The 17,430-nt window shown below is 39.8% G+C and overlaps 1 protein-coding gene across 1 annotated transcript; it reads left to right on the plus strand.

Annotated features, from left to right (window-relative positions):
* Nucleotides 1–7: 7 nt before the first annotated feature.
* FBXO43 (F-box protein 43) lies at nt 8–17,015 on the plus strand. Its single transcript, XM_006159705.1, has 6 exons — nt 8–155; nt 263–794; nt 4,346–5,825; nt 10,669–10,771; nt 16,423–16,626; nt 16,722–17,015. The coding sequence occupies exons 2-6, from the start codon at nt 710–712 to the stop codon at nt 16,968–16,970; spliced, it is 2,121 nt and encodes a 706-aa protein (XP_006159767.1). The 5' UTR covers nt 8–155; nt 263–709; the 3' UTR covers nt 16,971–17,015.
* Nucleotides 17,016–17,430: the final 415 nt, after the last annotated feature.

Genomic DNA, 17,430 nt, shown 5'->3' on the forward strand with positions numbered 1-17,430 from the left:
TTTCAAACAGAAGGAGGGAAAGGCGGCGGCCCCAAGCGACCCAGGCGTGGGGGTTGCCATAGCCTACATCCCTGGGGACAAGACCGAGGCTCCTCCCCGGCGCCCCCAGCGACCCCGGCTGTGGCTGCCTGGCTCTCCGCTCACCCATCCCCCTGGTCGGTGCGGCGGCGCCCTGGGCCTCAGGTGGGAGGAGAGGGGACCCCAGGTGTGCACCCGCTAGCGGGCTCTGGGCCCCTGACCCACGCCCCGCTGCGATTTTTAGGTACTGGGACCAGGGAGACACCGGCAGCGTTCACCTCTCTGCTCCCTGCGCTCCAGGTGACTCCCAGCTGTTCGCCGCCGCCCCTGGCTTTCGGGGCCAGCCCGGCCTCGTGAAGGTCGCGGGAGGGATGAGCCTGGTGAGACCGTTACCCACCCGCCGCTGAGAGCACCCCGGGGGTACCTGGCAGCGCTGCAGCTCGCTCTCCTTGCTCCGAAAACCAAATTTGGGACGTTTACTCACCTCATAGGATAGGTCAAGCAAACGAGTTTTAAGATTGCTGTTGTCTGGAGGAAATGCAAAATGATTGAGGCCTTTCGAGTGTTAGGAATAATCCCTCTGCAACATGAACTTGAAGTGCCCTTTACATTTTAGCGCCCTTCGAACGGTTGCACGATTTAATTAACGGTTCAAACTTAGGTTTTCTTCTTTAAGTGGCATTACTTTGGCATGAATTTTAAAGGCAAAGATGAGAGATCCTCTTACTTGGGATCCCCCTTAACTTTGAAATCTAAGAGTTCAAGATTTACTGCTGGTAAGATTTTTTTCCACTTTGCCAAATGAAGGAAATTTGTTTTTTTAATATAATTAAGTAATAAGTATTTAATTTTCTGATTTATAGGTGCATTATTTTTCTTTAAAGAGTACTTTAGAGATAAATGTTTTCAACCCTTTATGAGGAGTCTGGTTTTAACAAACTAATATCTAGGAAACATATTTGATTCATCAGTGAACTGTCGAGTCAGTAAAATAAGTCAATGGGTATTTCATGATTTTACATGAATAATTTTAAAATTTTGAGACCAACACCTGGATGGTAGCAGGAAGAAGAAAACGTTGATAACAGAGAAACCTCACTGGAGGCACTTCCAATGTGTAGATGAGCCGGAAAAAAATTACAAGGCTTTTTTTCCCTATGTTTATAAGGAACTAGAGGTAGAGGATATTACCTGCAATCTCCACATTTTCCCTTTCCCCAAAATCTAGCTTGGTGAGACCCCTAGTGGGAAAGTAGCAGAATAGATACATTTGTTTTAACTTTGAAAAGGACTTCTTGACAATTTTACCAACTGTCTGGGACTTGAACCATGGTAGACTACACGAGAGTCTAGTGACATAGCCATTACACCAACTGCTGGTCCCTATCAACCCTTTTTTTAAAAATTGTTTTTATTTTAACTTTATTTATTTATTATTATTGTTATTTTTAATTTGACCAGAGAGAGAGAGAGAGAGGGAAAGTGAGCCTTTAGGTCTGGGACTCGAACCATGGTCGGCCATGTGGGAGTCCAGCACCTTTAACCACCATGCCACCTGCCAGCCCCCTCTGAGGTGTTACATTAATAGATCAGAAGAAGACATAGGGAGTTTATCATAAAAAGATTTATTAAAAACTTACTTTGCCTAGTAAAAATTATCTATGGACCATTATGCCACAAAGAAATAATTTTACCTTGTGCTTAGAGTAGTAATTTGCTTTCATAACAAAGCGCATTCATATATATTTAACTGATGTCATTTAGGTGTAAAAACTATTGGCTCAATACTAAAATATATCTGCCCAGGGTCTTTTTTTTTTTTTTTTTTTTGAGAGATTTTCACTATAGGGCGCGTGCGCTCGCCAGACAGAGAGAGACATAGAGACAGAAAGCAAGAAATCACCCCCCAGGGGGGATGGTCACGCCGCAATCCCTTCTCCTCCATTCTCCTCTCGGGATCTTGGGCACGCAGGCACACACGCCCGGCATGAGTTTTAAGCCACCGGGTCCGGGACACGAACAGCGGTCGACTACGTGGGAGTCCAGCGACATAGCCATTACGCTAACTGCTGGTTCCCCCCAGGGTCTTTTAAGAAAGGAAAAGTTGTGCATTTGGCCTGGAGAAAACTTTGAAGGAATGACAATTTTCTTAGGGTCCTTTGAATAATCTGAGGAAGTATTAAACTCTATAATAACTTCCTTAGCTTCCTTTAAGGGTTATTTATCTATTTATTTTTAAGAGATTTTTGCTATAAGGCTCATGTGCTTTCTGGAGAGACAGAGAGAGACCCTGAGACAGAAAACGAGAAATCACCCTGTAGAGGAGATGGCCATGCCGCAATCACTTCTTCATTCTTCTCTCAGGATTTTGGGCATGCACACACATGCATCTGGCATGAGTTTCAAGCCACTGAGTCCAGGACTTGAGCCACAGCCATATGAGAATCCAGCACCTTAATCAATACGCTACCTGCTGACCCTGCCACAGTCTTTGTAAAGGTCTAAGTCTGGGAACTCAGACCTTGCCAATGGTCATGTTGACTGGTTTGGAACAGGTCTATGTTAGATGTATGAAAAACAGTATCTTGAGGTTTCTCATCCTAACTGCATTTCAATCTACTGGCAGAAATCATTATTTGACACATTTTCCAAATATATGTTTAAAAAGTAGCACATAGGGTTTTTGTTGTCATTTTGCTAGTAGGTGCATGTGCTCACTAGAGAGGAAATGTGAAAAAGCACCTTCCATGGGGAATGGTCATGCCACAATGCCTTCTTTGTTTCCTTTTCCTTTTGGGATTTTAGGCACATACGTACATGTGCCCTGCATGTTTTTCAAGCCGCTGTGTCCAGGACTCAAACTACACAGTTCATGTAGGATCCAGCTACTATAACTACCAGGCCATGGAACCAACCTACATATAGTGTTTTTAATATAACCTCGTTTATATCTGAGAATTTTGAAGCCAATATCCAACTGGCTAAACAGAAATAACAAAAATATGAAATAAGAAAATAATAGAAAATATGAAAGCTAAACTTATATATTTTAGTGGGACCAGCAGATGGCATAATAGTTATTGGATTCCCACATGGCTAACTGTGGTCCTGGACCCAGAGGCTTGAAACTCATGCTGGGTGCATGTGTACATGTACCCAATATCACAAGAGGAGGATGGAGGAAAAGGAATTGCAACATGGCCATCTCCCCTGGGGGGTGACTTCTCACTTTCTGCCCCTCTCTCTGTCTCTCCAGTGAGCACATACGCACTATAGCAAAAATCTCTCTCTAAAAAAAAAAAACCTATATACTTTAGTGCTGTTAAAATCATGAGGTAATAATACAATGATCTAAAAACTATACTGTTAGATTTTCTTCTTTTTTGGGATAGTTTAAGAAAACAGTGTACAGTGCTTAGGCAATGGTTAGTCGAGTAATTTGTGGATATTTATAACCCAAAAGTTTTGGTTTTATGATATCAAGAGTTTGTTTTAAGTGGGATGCATGGCAGTATGATGGGGAATAGATTTTTAAAAGGATTTTAAATTTTAATTTTAATAGTTTTGAATTCTTTATTTAATTTTTATTTGTTATTATTATTTTTTAATTTTACCAGAGAGAGAGAGAGAGAGAAAGAGAAAGTGAGAAAGCAAGCTGCCAGGTCCAGTAATCGAACTGTAGTCAGCCATGTGGTAGCGCCCTTAACCACCATGCCACCTGCTGGCCCCAATTTGATTTATTATTATTATCATTATTATTATCTGTTAAAAATTTTTCTATAAGTCACCTGCACTCACCAGAGAGAGACAGAGAGAAAGAGGGAAAGTGAGAAAGCAAGCCACCAGGTCTGGGACTTGAAACATGATTGAGAGTCCAGCACCTTAACCACCATGCTGCCTGCTGGTCTTGGGGAGTAGATTTAAAAAAAAAAAAAAAAAAAGATTTTTGCTACAGGATGCATGCATTTGCTGGAGAGACAGTGAGACAGAAAGTAAGAAATCATCCCTTTTGGGGATGGCCATGCTGCAATCCCTTTTCCTCCATTTTCCTCTTGGGACTTTGGGCACTCACGCACACGCTCCCAACATGAGTTTTAAATGACTGGATCTGGGACTTGAACCATGGCTGACTACATAGGAGTCTAGCGACTTAACCCTTATACCATCTGCTAGTCCTCCATGGGGAGTAGATTTTCTTTTTAATAGCTTTTAAAATTGCTATTATTATTTTCCCATATGATCTGTATTCATAATAAATAATGTGTTTTGGTGTAGGCCGCCTGACTACTCATTTCAACGGCAGAATAAATTTTTTTTCGCTTTGTAGACACAGACATTTTGAAGATGTCAGAAAGGTCCTCAGGTCAAGTTAGCACCGGAGCAGAAAAGGAGGTTGATTCTCCCATTGTCAACTTCAAGTTCTCCACCAGAGATTTTTGTTCCACATCTTCATTTCAAGATAGTGGCTGTAATGAGTTAAAATCTTGCAGAGTTGGTAACAGAGATAAAGAATTTTTAAGAAAGAAAGACAAAGACCCCACATTAGTCAATGAGCACCCCAAAGTTTCAAGCCTGGGCTCAACACATCCTTTAGAGTCTCTCACTCAAAAAAAGGAATTTGTCCTCTCTAGAAAGGAACAGGATAAAACCCCAGAACTCTGTGAAACTCCTAGAGTCAGTAGAAAAAAAAGTTTACCTCGCAGAAGACTGAATGTATCTTTCTCTCTTCTAAAGAAGGACTTTGAATCACATAGTTTTCTAGAGAGTGGTGTGAGCCAAGTTCTTAACTTACCAAAAAATATTGCAAACAGTGCTCCAGATTTTCCAAGGCAAAATAATTTGAGTTCTTTAGTTCCTAGCACTTTAAAAACAGAAGAAGTGACTTCTAGCAGTCAAAAATTGAGACTACATTTTTCTCAGCAAAAGACTTCCACAATCGATGATTCCAAAGATGACTGTGACCTATTTGAGGTTGAATGTCTATCTCCAATTCAGGGGAATAGTTTTAATGACTCTATCACACATCACTTTAGTGATAGCAGTTTAAGTGTCAATGATGAGAATGTGTATCCGGAACTTCTGGGCTCTTCTGTTAGTGGAACAACTTGTAAGACAGATGAAGACATATTTGTGACCCCAATAAGTAATCTTGTAGCAAGCATTAAATTTAATTCAAGTCAAACACTTTCATCTTCAAGTGAAGCGAAAGGCAGTCTTTCTACACCTGAAGACAGTGGTTTTAACTCACTTAGCTTGGATAAATCAGAAGATTCTCTGTCTGATCAGGAGGGCTCTTTTCACGAACTCCTTCAGAAATGTAAAGGAACTCTCAAAGTTGGGGACACCATAAGACAGTCAAGGCAACTTAGACGGACAAGAAGATTGTCCACCCTTCGGGAACAAGGCTCACAGTCAGAGGGAGAAGAGGAAAAGCAGATCATTCACTCTCACTCTGAAACAAGACCAGCAGATACCCCAGACGTCTCAGAGAGTCCGTCGGGCAGGGATAGTAAGAGCACGGATTTGATTGTAAGCTTTAAGAATTTATCAAACACCCCAGCCTTGCAGTTGGTGCATGAGCTCTTTATGAAAAGCAAAAGAAAAAGATCTCAGCAAAATGGTGCACATGAATTTTTAGAAGAAAGAGATGGAGGGAAGATAGCCGTATTGAAATGTATCCTTGCAGGACTGATTGGCAAGAAAATGGGTATAGAAAAACTGGACATCTTAACGGAATTAAAATATAGGAATTTAAAACATATTCTTGCTATGGTTTTAGATTCTTTGACTGCAGAGAGCCTATGCAGGTAAGAAATAAAAAATTGTTTATGAAATAAAAATTACTTTTATCTTTTTTTTAAGTTTGCAAAAAAAATTTTGTTTTGGAGAGGTTTTTGCTATAGGGCACGTGCACTTGCCAGACAGACAGAAAGAGACAGAGAGGCAGAAAGCAAGAAATCAACCGCCCCCCCCAGGGGGGATGGTTACGCCACAATCGCTTCTCCTCCATTCTCCTCTGGGGATCTTGGGCACGCACGCACAGGTACCTGGCGTGAGTTTTAAGCCGCCAGGTCCAGGACATGAACCGCAGTGGACTACATGGGAGTCCAGTGACATAGCCATTACGCTAACTGCTGGTCCCAAGTTCACGAAATTTTTTTATGAATTGAGTGCTTGTCTTGCTTTTTGTTGTTGTTTTCAGTTTCTTTGATGAGAGCACCCCCAACGAGATCTGATACCTCAATCCACCCCTGCTTTAGGTCAGCCATGAATCATGGGCACATACTTGCCAAGTGTATTCAGGGTGGGCTCTGGACAACCTTATACAGTGTTGTATTTTACCACTGTGCCAGCATCTGGCCCATGTCCTGATTTTTTTGTTTATTTGTTTTATTATGCCTATCTTTGATTGTCTTTATGCTATCAAAGGTGGCTTAAGAGAGTTTACCAATAAAAGAACTTCCCTTGCTAGTTAAGTTCTTTTTACTTAAAAGCCCGCTTTAGAAATAATATAGTCTTTTTATGGCCAGTTTTTGTCACTGCTATTTGGAAAGCTAGTTTCTGAAAGTTGAACTTTAAATTTTCAAGATGGCAAGCTTTATTTCATGGAAGTTGTTTAATGTTCTATTGAACAGTCCACACCCTATTGTTGGATTGCAAATTGCATTAAAGTTATGATACTTGGTCCAAAATAGTTTAAAGCATTCTGATGACTGAGAAGTTTTAACATTCAGAGGATACCACTTAATTGTTTAAGTTCTATATCCAAGAACAATGGTTAGTTTTCATTTTAGGGTTTAGTCTTTCCAGAGACCAAGAACATATGGATTATTTCACTGCAATTACTAACATAGCAGTGAAAGTTTATTTTGGAGAATTAGAAGCAATTAGAAACTGGAGAATTTGAGCTCAGAGATATTCCAGTAGATTGAGCGCTGCCGTATCATTAAAGAAAAATTGTCAGACACTTAGGAGTATCAAGGATGGGAACTAGGGTCACAAAGACTAAGCTGAGACTATGCTCATATTGGCAGTTTGGGAGGTTACAGGACTATCAGAAGACAAGACTATTTGGAATGCGATGGCCAAGAATGAGGGAAGTGGGTTGTTGGTGGGATGATGGTTAGGGGAGAACATGCAGGAAGTTAGTGAAGCTGTGTCTTGACAGGTATCTATCCAGAGTTTGGTTCATGGTCCTTGCTGTTTTTATAGACATTACTTTGTCAAAAGTCTGTCACCTTTTCACAATGCAGTCATTGTAGGCGTTGTAGAGAATCATAGGATTTTCATAGCTGCAAGTCTTCTGAGACAACTATTCAATCACATATTTTGCAGATGAGAACATTGAATCCCAGAAAAGGTAAGTGACTTGTTTACACTAACTCAAGGCGATAGGACTAGATCCAGGTCTACAATTGAGCTCTCTGATTTATACTCCAATATTTTCCCACAAACTCTTATTAAGGTTTAAGGGCTTATAGAAAAGACTTGATTGGGAATATATTTGGTGTATCCTAGGTAGGATAATAAACAGTTTATGAGCCCACATTTGCATGCCTTTTAAATATGTTCAAGTGATAAATCACAGTTTAAAAAAAATAAGGAATGGCTAAAACATGAATTCTACTTTACTTGCTGGAAAATTTGGATACAGACTAGTTAAAAATTGAGTGATACTTTTAGATGTTTACTTGTGTGAATAATGGATACTCAGTCATATTTCAGTAATTACTGCCCTTGCCCATCCCTTCAAACTGACAGTGTTTGTGCTGCAGAACGCATATCTATATAACAGGGCTATTCTTTTTGTTTGTTTTTATTATTATTTATTTAATGCCAGAGAGTACATGCATATGTAAGAGAGAGAAAGCACTGCCTAATGAGGCTTGGTTAGGCTGCAATCCTTTCTTCTCCAGATCTCCATCCTGTCAGGATTCTGGGCATACATGCTCAGTATAGTTTTTCAAGTTGCTAGGGCCGTGTGGGACCCAGCTTCCTCTGCAATGTTTACCTGCTGACCTGTGGGACCAGCCCAGCAATTCTACTCTTGGTAATGTAAGGGATGGTGATCAGATGAAATTGCTGTGGCACATACCAATTATATAGTTCATTTCTTCTTAATGGAAGACTTTCTGCCTATTCCTCTCTGTATCTGTCTCAGACATTGGCTTAGAGAGCAGTGGTGGCAACTGAGGTGGCCCCAGTAGCTGGAAGAATAAAAGTGTGGACAACTCAAGCATTACCTGGGACTCTCCATAATAAGCAACGTTTTTTTCCCCCTCTCCTCTGATTTTATTCTCTCTGATTTGTAAACTAGAGTAATAAAAAGATGATTAATTACCTAATAAATATATATAATTATTATTTGTCAAAAAAGGACAATTAACAGTTGGGCAATTTTTTTTTTCTTTTTAGATTTTGCCATAGAGTACATGTACTTGCCACAGAGAGATGGAAAGGAATCCCTTTCCTTTCACTCTCATGTGCACACACATACCTGGCATGATTTTCAAGACTTTGGGTCTAGGACTTGAACCATGGTCACCCATGTGAGAGTCCAGCACCTTTACCACCATGCCACCTTTTGGCCCCAGAGGATTACTTTTTCTATAACACTATATAGTTGAAGTGGGCCAGAAAATAGCATAGTGGTTATGTCACTGGCCTCCCACATGGCCAACCACGGTTCCAGATCCAGTGACTTGAAACTCACATGGGGCACATGTGTATGCATGCCCAAGATCCAGGGGGAAGAATGGAGAAGGGATTGCAGTGTGGCCATCCCCCTGGGGGGATGATTTGTCAGTTTCCCTCTCACTGTCTCAGTCTCTTTCTCTCTGGTGTGAATGCGCCCTAAGGCAAAAATCTATGCCAAAAATTATAAATATAAATAAATAAGTATATATATATGTATGTGTATATATGTGTATGTGTATGTATATATATGTATGTGTGCATATATGTATATATACATATATACACACATATACACACATATGTGTATATATACACATATATATACACACACACATATATACACACACACACACACACACATATATACACACTATAGTAGAAGTTATTGATAAAATAAGTAATCACTGGGAAAAAAATGTTTTTTTTCTTTAGCTGCTTGATTCTCCTAAATGTTGATTAATAAAATACGAACTTTGGGATGCTACTTATAATGGTATTTATTATTTGGCATTCACTACTTCCAGTGAAGGATTACTTATGCTTATTTAATCAAAATGACAGAGATTTGTTCAGCACTGTAACAGGAGGAATTGATAAAGCCTCTGTGTTTATACAGATGCTAATTCATTGCTAAATAGTGTGTTGCAGTTTTTTTTTTTTTTCACTTGCCAGAGGGCTTATGCGTTTGCCGAAGAAAAAGTGAGAAAGCATCTCCCATGGGGCATGGTATACCACAGTCCCTTCTATTTCTTTCTTCTTTCAGGATTTTGGGCATGCACGCTCATGCACCCAGCATTTCTCAAGCCTCAGTGTCCAGGACTCAGCTGCACAGTTGACTGTGTGGGCTCTAGCTGCCTTAACCACCAGGCCACACCTGGCCTGTGTTCCAAATTTTTAACTTTAATGTCACATTTGATGTTAAATCCTCTAGCTTCCCTCCTAGTAGATTCATACCAGCTTTATATGGCCAATTTATAAAGTAGTAGTCTATCAATATAATGTTAGCATATACTTATTTCTTTAATAGAAATTCTTTCATATGATAAATCACATGAAACAGCAATACTGGCTAAGTCATATATATATGTGTGTGTATACATATACACACATATATGACATATATGTATGTATGTGTGTATATAAATATATATATACACACACGCATATACATATATATACACGACTTGGTCAGCATTGCTGTTTCCTATATTAATATATATATACATATATATTAATAAAATATTACATATTTTACATAAAATATATTACATGTATGTGTGTGTGTATATATATATATATTTTTGGAGAGATTTTCACTGTAGGGCGCGTGTGCTCGCCAGACAGACAGAGAGAGACATAGAGACAGAAAGCAAGAAATCACCCCCCAGGGGGGGATGGGCACGCCGCAATCCCTTCTCCTCCATTCTCCTCTCAGGATCTTGGGCACGCACGCACACGCGCCCGGCGTGAGTTTTAAGCCACCGGGTCCGGGACACGAACTGCGGTCGACTACGTGGGAGTCCAGCAACACAGCCATTACGCTAACTGCTGGTTCCCGTGTGTATATATTTTTTTAAGGGAGATTTTTGCTATAGGGCCTGTGCACTTACCAGAGAGACAGAAAGTGAGAAATCACCGCCTGGGGGGATGGCCATACCATAATCCCTTTTCCTCCATTTTCCTCTTGGGATTTTGGGCACTCATGCACACACATCTGGTGTGAGTTTCAAGCCACCAGGTCTGGGACTCGAACCACTGTTGACCATGTGGGAGTCCAGTGACATAACCATTATGTCCTCTGCTGGTCCCCCAAGTCATATTTTTAATGTAAATTTTTAGGTTTAAATTTACTACCCCAAAAACTTATTAGCAAATTATTTTCATTGGTTAACAGACAAATAATGTTAGTCTTGTGGAATACATATAACATAAGAACTGATCTTTTTGTTATAGTGTTTGGAAAGTAAGCAGAAATTGGCGTGAAATTGTTGTTCAAGATAAAAAAGCAAATAGGAGAAGGAGATTTTATATCACACGACTGAAAGCCGTTTCTCAGGTATTATATATAATACTTTTCTAAAATGGATTTGTAGAAATATCTAATCCATATTGCTCGACAACCCAACTTGGTATACTATATTGTAACCTTTTCTATTTAGCAAACATTCACTTGTAAACTCTTAACTTTTCCCATACTCTATTTCCAACCAATTTATACATGGAATAGACTACCTAACATTTAGAACAATTTAGGGATCTTTTTATTTTATTGCTTATGTGCTGTTAGCAGCATTTGAATACCAATGATACGCTAGATGCTAGTCATAATTAGATACACATATAACATTTTTATTCCCTCCAATCTTTTGACTGGATATTGCAAATTGGTAATTGCCAGTTGGTCAGATCACAACAGTGAGCATTTCTGGTGTGGTCCCTGTTCTCGTGACTCATTCAAGCCAGTGGGGCATTGCAGTCCCTTGCCCAATTCTCCATCCTTTCTGGATTGGGGGCATGCATGCACACATGCTCAGCTGCTTTTCTATTCCCCAGAGCCAGAATTTGAACCATATCAGTCACATGGAATCTGGCTTCCTTAGCCACTAGGCCATGAGGCTGGTCCAAGGTCTTGACATTATAAAGACTGTGTCAAGAATATTATGACTTTTGCACAGCTGTAACGTGTATACCATGATCATGCTTCATTTCCTGTATAACTTTTTTCCAGAGTTAGTAATTGCCTTGTCTTCCTTCCTTTTATCTTTCTTTACCCCCTCTTTCTCCTTCCCTCTTTCTGTCGCTTTTCTTACTGTCTTTCTCTCTTCCCCTCTTCCTTTTCCTGTTCTCTTCCCTTCCCCTTTCCTTTCTTTTTATTTTTTGTTGTTTTTCTTCTTCTTTTTTAATAAAAAATTTGCCAGAGTATACATACATTCAGTGGAAAGAGAGAGAGAGAGAGAGAGAGAGAGAAAGGTGAGAAAGCACCTTCTCCCCCATCCAGATGGGGCATGGTCATGATGCAAATCCCTTCTCTTCCATCTCTCCCACTTTTCAGGATTTTGGACACACATGCACACTCACCCAGCTTGTTTTTCAAACTGCCGGTCCCAGTCTCAAACTGCACAGTTAGCCCTGTGGGATCCAGTCGCCTCAACCACGGCACAACAGGCTAGCCCCTTTCCTTTCTTTTTTCCCTTTCTTTTTGTAAAGAATTCTTTAATTTTATTTATATATTTATTTATTTTAAATTTTGCTATAGGGCACATGCATTCACCAGAGTGAGACAGAGAGAGATAAAGTGAGAAAACAAGCCACCAGGTCCAAAACTTGAACCACAATTGGCCCATGTGGGATTCTAGCACCTCACCTACCATGCTGCCTGTTGGCCCCTCTTTTCTACAGATCCTTGACTTACCCCCCAGTATCCACCAGAACTGAAAATTTCCTCTGTGTAAATTCAAATAAATCAGGTTTTCTGCCTGTTCTTTCTTCAGCAACATCCTTCCCGGGGCCATTTGCCTTCCTATTCCAATGTGGACTAGTTGCTTTCTACCCCAACTCTCCTAATGTATCATTGACAAAAACAGGGGAATTAAAGTTGTTTGATGGCTCTCCTCACACTTTGTGTAGTGTCACTGAAAGTTCCTTTTACATGACAAATGGAAGGCACATATCAGGTGAGCGTATTAGGATCTTGATTTTCTTTGTTTGGAACAATGAGAACGAGCATTAAAATTGGAAGACCACACCATTTCCACTGAATTTTATAATTTGTTTTTCATTGTTCTCTCATATTCATGGAAATGAGCAACCATAGATGACACTACTTGGGATCAGCAGATGACATGATGGTTACGTCACTGGACTCCCACATGGCTGACTGTGGTTTGCATCCCAGACCTGGCAGCTTTTGAATCCCACGCCAGGGATGTGTGGGTGTGTGTGTGTGCCCAAAATCCCAAGAGGAGAATGGAAGAGAAAGGATTGCAGCATGGCCATCCCCCCTGGGGAGTGATTTCTGCTTTCTGTCTCTCTGTCTCTCTCTGTCTCTCTCTTTCTCTCCAGCAAGTTCATGTGCCCTATAGCAAAAATCTCTCTTTAAAAAAAAAAATGACACTACTGTCACACTTTAATGTTTTCTGGTAACATAATGATAAGTATGTTTCAAAACATTTTGACATTCATGAACATGTGCTTCTGTTACCTGCTTTGTCTCTTATTCAGGAATAGCAGGACAGCGTAACCTCCATGAGGACACGAATTTGGCTGCTTTAATCACTTGGCACCTACAATGTGTTCCGTAAACACGTGATCATTAACAATTGTTAAATGTACAGATGTTTTTCTGTGGTTAAAATTTGTTTCAGTGACATATTTTAATGCCTTTATATCTTACATATATCTTACATATCTTTGTCTTTTGTTTTTTGTGGTACACACAAACACTGTGTTTACCAACTGCTTGGAAATCTAGTGGGGTAGTCCTAGAATGCTCCTGAGTCATGTGCTTGTGACCTGGGCTGGAGATCATTTAATCCAATGTAATATGGGCATATTGAGTTCTTAAGTGTTTGACTGTATTCATTCTAATTTCTGAAAACCAACATGTATCCATTACACTTATGTATATATATTTTAAGCAGCTAATCACTTTTTAAGACCAACTAATCTCCTTTTCTATACTTCCCTTACTATAATTTTTCTTTTTCTTCAATGCCACAGAATGTACATGTGAACGCAACAGAGAGTGAGAGTGTGTGAGAAAACATCACCCAATGGGGTATGGGCCTATGTGCATGTTTTTTGAACCACTGGACTCAGGTCTGAATCCCTGATCAACTATGTGGGATCCAGCTTTCTCTGCTCAGTGCTTAACTACTGCACTTTAGGGCTAGCTCTCTTACTATAATTTCTGTGTTTTAGTTCTACCACAGTTATGAACCAATTGTGGCTGAGGGGAGAGTAAACACATTATAATTAGACATGTAAGAAAATTAACTCGTAGTACATTTTGCTTTGATAATTCTTTAAGAATGTCAATTTGTAAAATAAATTTGTTTAAGTTTTTTTGCCATAGGGCACTTGTGCTCACCAGACAAAGACAGTGAGGAGGAAAGTGAGAAATTACTCCCCAGGGGATAGCCATGCTGCAGTCCCTTCTCTCTTTTCCTTCTGGGATTTTGGGCAGTCATATGCATGCACCCGGTGTGATTTTCAAGCCCCAAACAGCAATCAGCCTTGTGGGAGTCCAGCACACTACCTCCTGGCCCTGTCAATATTATTTTTTCAAACTTACCATAGGGGCCAATAGGTGGTATGGTGGTTGGAGTGCTGGACTCCCACATGGACAATCACCACTTAATTCCTGGACCTAGTGACCTGCTTTCTTACTTTCCCTCTTTCTCTCACTCTGGTGAGTGCATGTGCTCTATAGCAAATTTAATAATAATAATAATAATAATAATAATGATTAATAAAATTAAGTAAATACCCCCCCAATTCTATATTTTCTCATTACCAACTTTAACAAAGGCTTTAAGGGATTATTCATTGAAAATATTTTTAAATTTTAAATTATGTTCATTTTTTCTACCTTTATTGAGATAGAATTGATAAAATTGTAAACATTAAAATGTACACTGTGTATTTTTTTTTCCTTATTCATGATGGAGCACATGCGTATGCTTGAGAGAGAGAGAGGGAGAGAAGGAGAGAGACGTGCCCTTCACAGGGGTTTGGTCATTCCCTTCCTCCTGTCTTCCAGCCCATTGGATCTTGGGCACTGCTGTACATACTCGCACGTTTCAGGGTGACTGGGCCAGGAACTCAAACCATAGTCACCATGTGGGATCTAGCCTCTCTTGAGCAGCACATTATCACTGTGATGTTTTGATATATGTATATAATGTGGAAAGAAATATTACTACAGTCAAGTTAGTTAACATATTTCCTGACTGGATATTTGAAAGTGTGGGAATCTAGTTCAGAGAAGAGAGGTTTATATTTTTTTTTCCTTCAAAAATAGCAAAGCTGTTTGAAACTATAAATTGTTTAAACTGTTTAAAACTATAAAAATAAATCAGTACAGGTATTTGTAAAAATCAGCCAAAGAAATTGGGTTTCAGGGCTGGCAGGTGGCATGGTGGTTAAGGGCACTGGACTCCCGCATTGCTGACCACAGTTCAAGTCCTGGACCTGGCGGTTTACTTTCTCACTTTACCTCTCCCTTTCTCTCTCTCTCAGTCTGTCCCAGTCTGGTCAAATTAAAATAAATAAGTAAATAAATAAATAAAGTTAAAATTTTTTCTTAAAAAAAAGAGGAAAAATAAATTGGATTTCATGGTTTTCTGGGTTTCAGGTTCATTGTTCTTCTGACTCGTAGCTAAAGTAAGACACTTTCAAAGAATTCCATGATATCCTGCAACAAACTTTAAAAGAGTCACTGCTTCTTAGACCTTGGCTTAAAATGAACATTACAAACTGAGGACTTTGGGTCACATCCTGTCCATCACCTGTGTTTTTGTTTTTGCTACAGGGTATTCACCATTGAGAGACAGAGAAAAAGAAATCATTCCCCTGGAGGAGATGGCCATGCCGTAGTCGCTCCTTCTTCAGTTTCCTCTTGGGATTTTGGGCATGCGCACATTTGCACCCAGCGTGATTTACAAGTTGCTGGGTCTGGGGCCCGAACCACATAGCTGGGGATGAGAACTACATAGCGTGAGAAAAGGTGTCTCAGCCTCCATGCCATCTGCTGGTCCTATCACCTCTATTTTTTTGTTGTTTTAGGTTTTTGCCATAGGGTACGTGTGCTTGCCAGAGATATAGTGAGAGGGACAGTGAGAAATCACCCACTAGAGGGATGGCTACACCACAGTCCCCTCTCCTCCCTTCTCCTCCTGGGATTTTGGGCATGCATGCACATGAGCCCTACATAAGTCTCAAGCCACTAGCTCTAAGACTCAAACCATGGTTGATCAGCACCTTAACCACCACTCTACCTGCTGCCTCTCACCTCTGTTTTTGTTTGTTTGTTTGTTTGTTTGTTTGTTGAGAGGTTTTTGCTGTAGGGCACATGCACTCGCCAGCCAGACAGACAGAAAGCGAGAAATCACCCGCCGGGGGGATGACCATGCCGCAATCCCTTCTCCTCCATTCTCCTCTCGGGATCTTGGGCACACACGCACACATGCCTGGCGTGAGTTTTAAGCCACCAGGTCTGGGATGCGAACTGCAGTCGACTACATGGGAGTCCAGCGACATAGCCATTACGCTAACTGCTGGTCCCCCTCACCTCTGTTTTTAGAGTAAGTTTTATTATAAAACAGCACCACACTTTCATTTGGGTATTATCTATAGTTGTTTTCTTTACAGAGTTAAGTAGATGCCACTGTATGGCCTGTAAAATCTATACTATCTGGCCCTATTTAGGAAAAGTTTCCCAAACCAAGCCTTAAAATAAATGGAAAAAATAAATAACTATGTGAACTTAAAACTAGAATTTCTCGTTTTAATTTTTTTCTTTTTATATTCCCTTGACTTTCAAATATTAGATAAGAAAGTTTTTCGTTTTTTTATAAAAATGAATGATCTAGGGAGAAGATTCTACTGATACAAAAACCACTTCCAAATATTTAAATTCATGTACCTCAGAAGTCTCCTGGAACTTTCTTGATATTCCAGTATTGCCTCCTCTTGTCTTTGCCACAGGAAGCTATATTTAGTGTAGAGGATGCTGCCACTCGGCTCCATCTTTCAACTCGCTCAGCTCTAAGATCCGTGCAGTCACAGGCTAGGACACCGGGTTCTCAGAAAGAACAAGTAGCAACATTATCTCCTTGGGGAGAAATTTTGACACCTATAGCAAGCTCTTCTGTTACTCGCTCAAGCAGTAAACAGGAAGAATATGTTAAGGTGAGTATTATGTTATTAGAAATAAATACAGAGTTTGAAATAAAGTGATTCTCTATTTGAAACTGGAAGATTGAGTGTGTGTGCTTTCACTGCAGGTTGCCAAAACACTTTTTATCGATGAAGCATTAAAACCTTGCCCACGATGCCAGTCCCCTGCTAAGTATCAACCTTATAAGAAAAGGGGATTGTGTAGCCGCACAGCCTGTGGTTTTGACTTTTGTGTGTTGTGTCTTTGTGCTTATCATGGGTCTGAAGAATGTAGTCAAGGAACGGCAAAGCCAAGAAATAGGAAAGATGCCCTCCCAGGAAGTGTCCAGAGTAAGCGGAATTTAAAACGCCTTTAAAGAGACTCCATATGAATAAGCACTTCCCCTATGCAATGTTTTATTTGGCTGACTCACAATTATGAATATTTTGAATTCATGCAAATCTTCCCATTAATGACAGATGATGGTTTATTTCCTAATTCCTATGTATTATAATCCATGTCATTGTATTCTTCTGTTCGAGAAGTGAGTTTTAAAAACATTTTATTTTACTATGTCACTTTTACCCATTTTAATGATTTGGTGTTTTAAATAAAGAATTTTCAATGTTGTTACTTCTATGTATTTTAATGTTTCATGTAACATTTTAAGTTTGTGCATCTCATCACTATGTGTTGAAATGTTCTTCAATCATTTTTTAAAAATAGTTTTCTAAATAATAGCAAAATTTTTGAATTTGAGACAGATGGCCTTATAGATTTAGAAGATGAGCAGTTGACTGAAATATAAATAAAAAGTTTTCAGAAGTTCTGTTGAA

The sequence above is a fragment of the Tupaia chinensis genome, unplaced genomic scaffold, assembly GCF_000334495.1.
Source record: "Tupaia chinensis unplaced genomic scaffold, TupChi_1.0 Scaffold000646_1, whole genome shotgun sequence".
NCBI classification, from domain to species: Eukaryota; Metazoa; Chordata; class Mammalia; order Scandentia; family Tupaiidae; genus Tupaia; species Tupaia belangeri.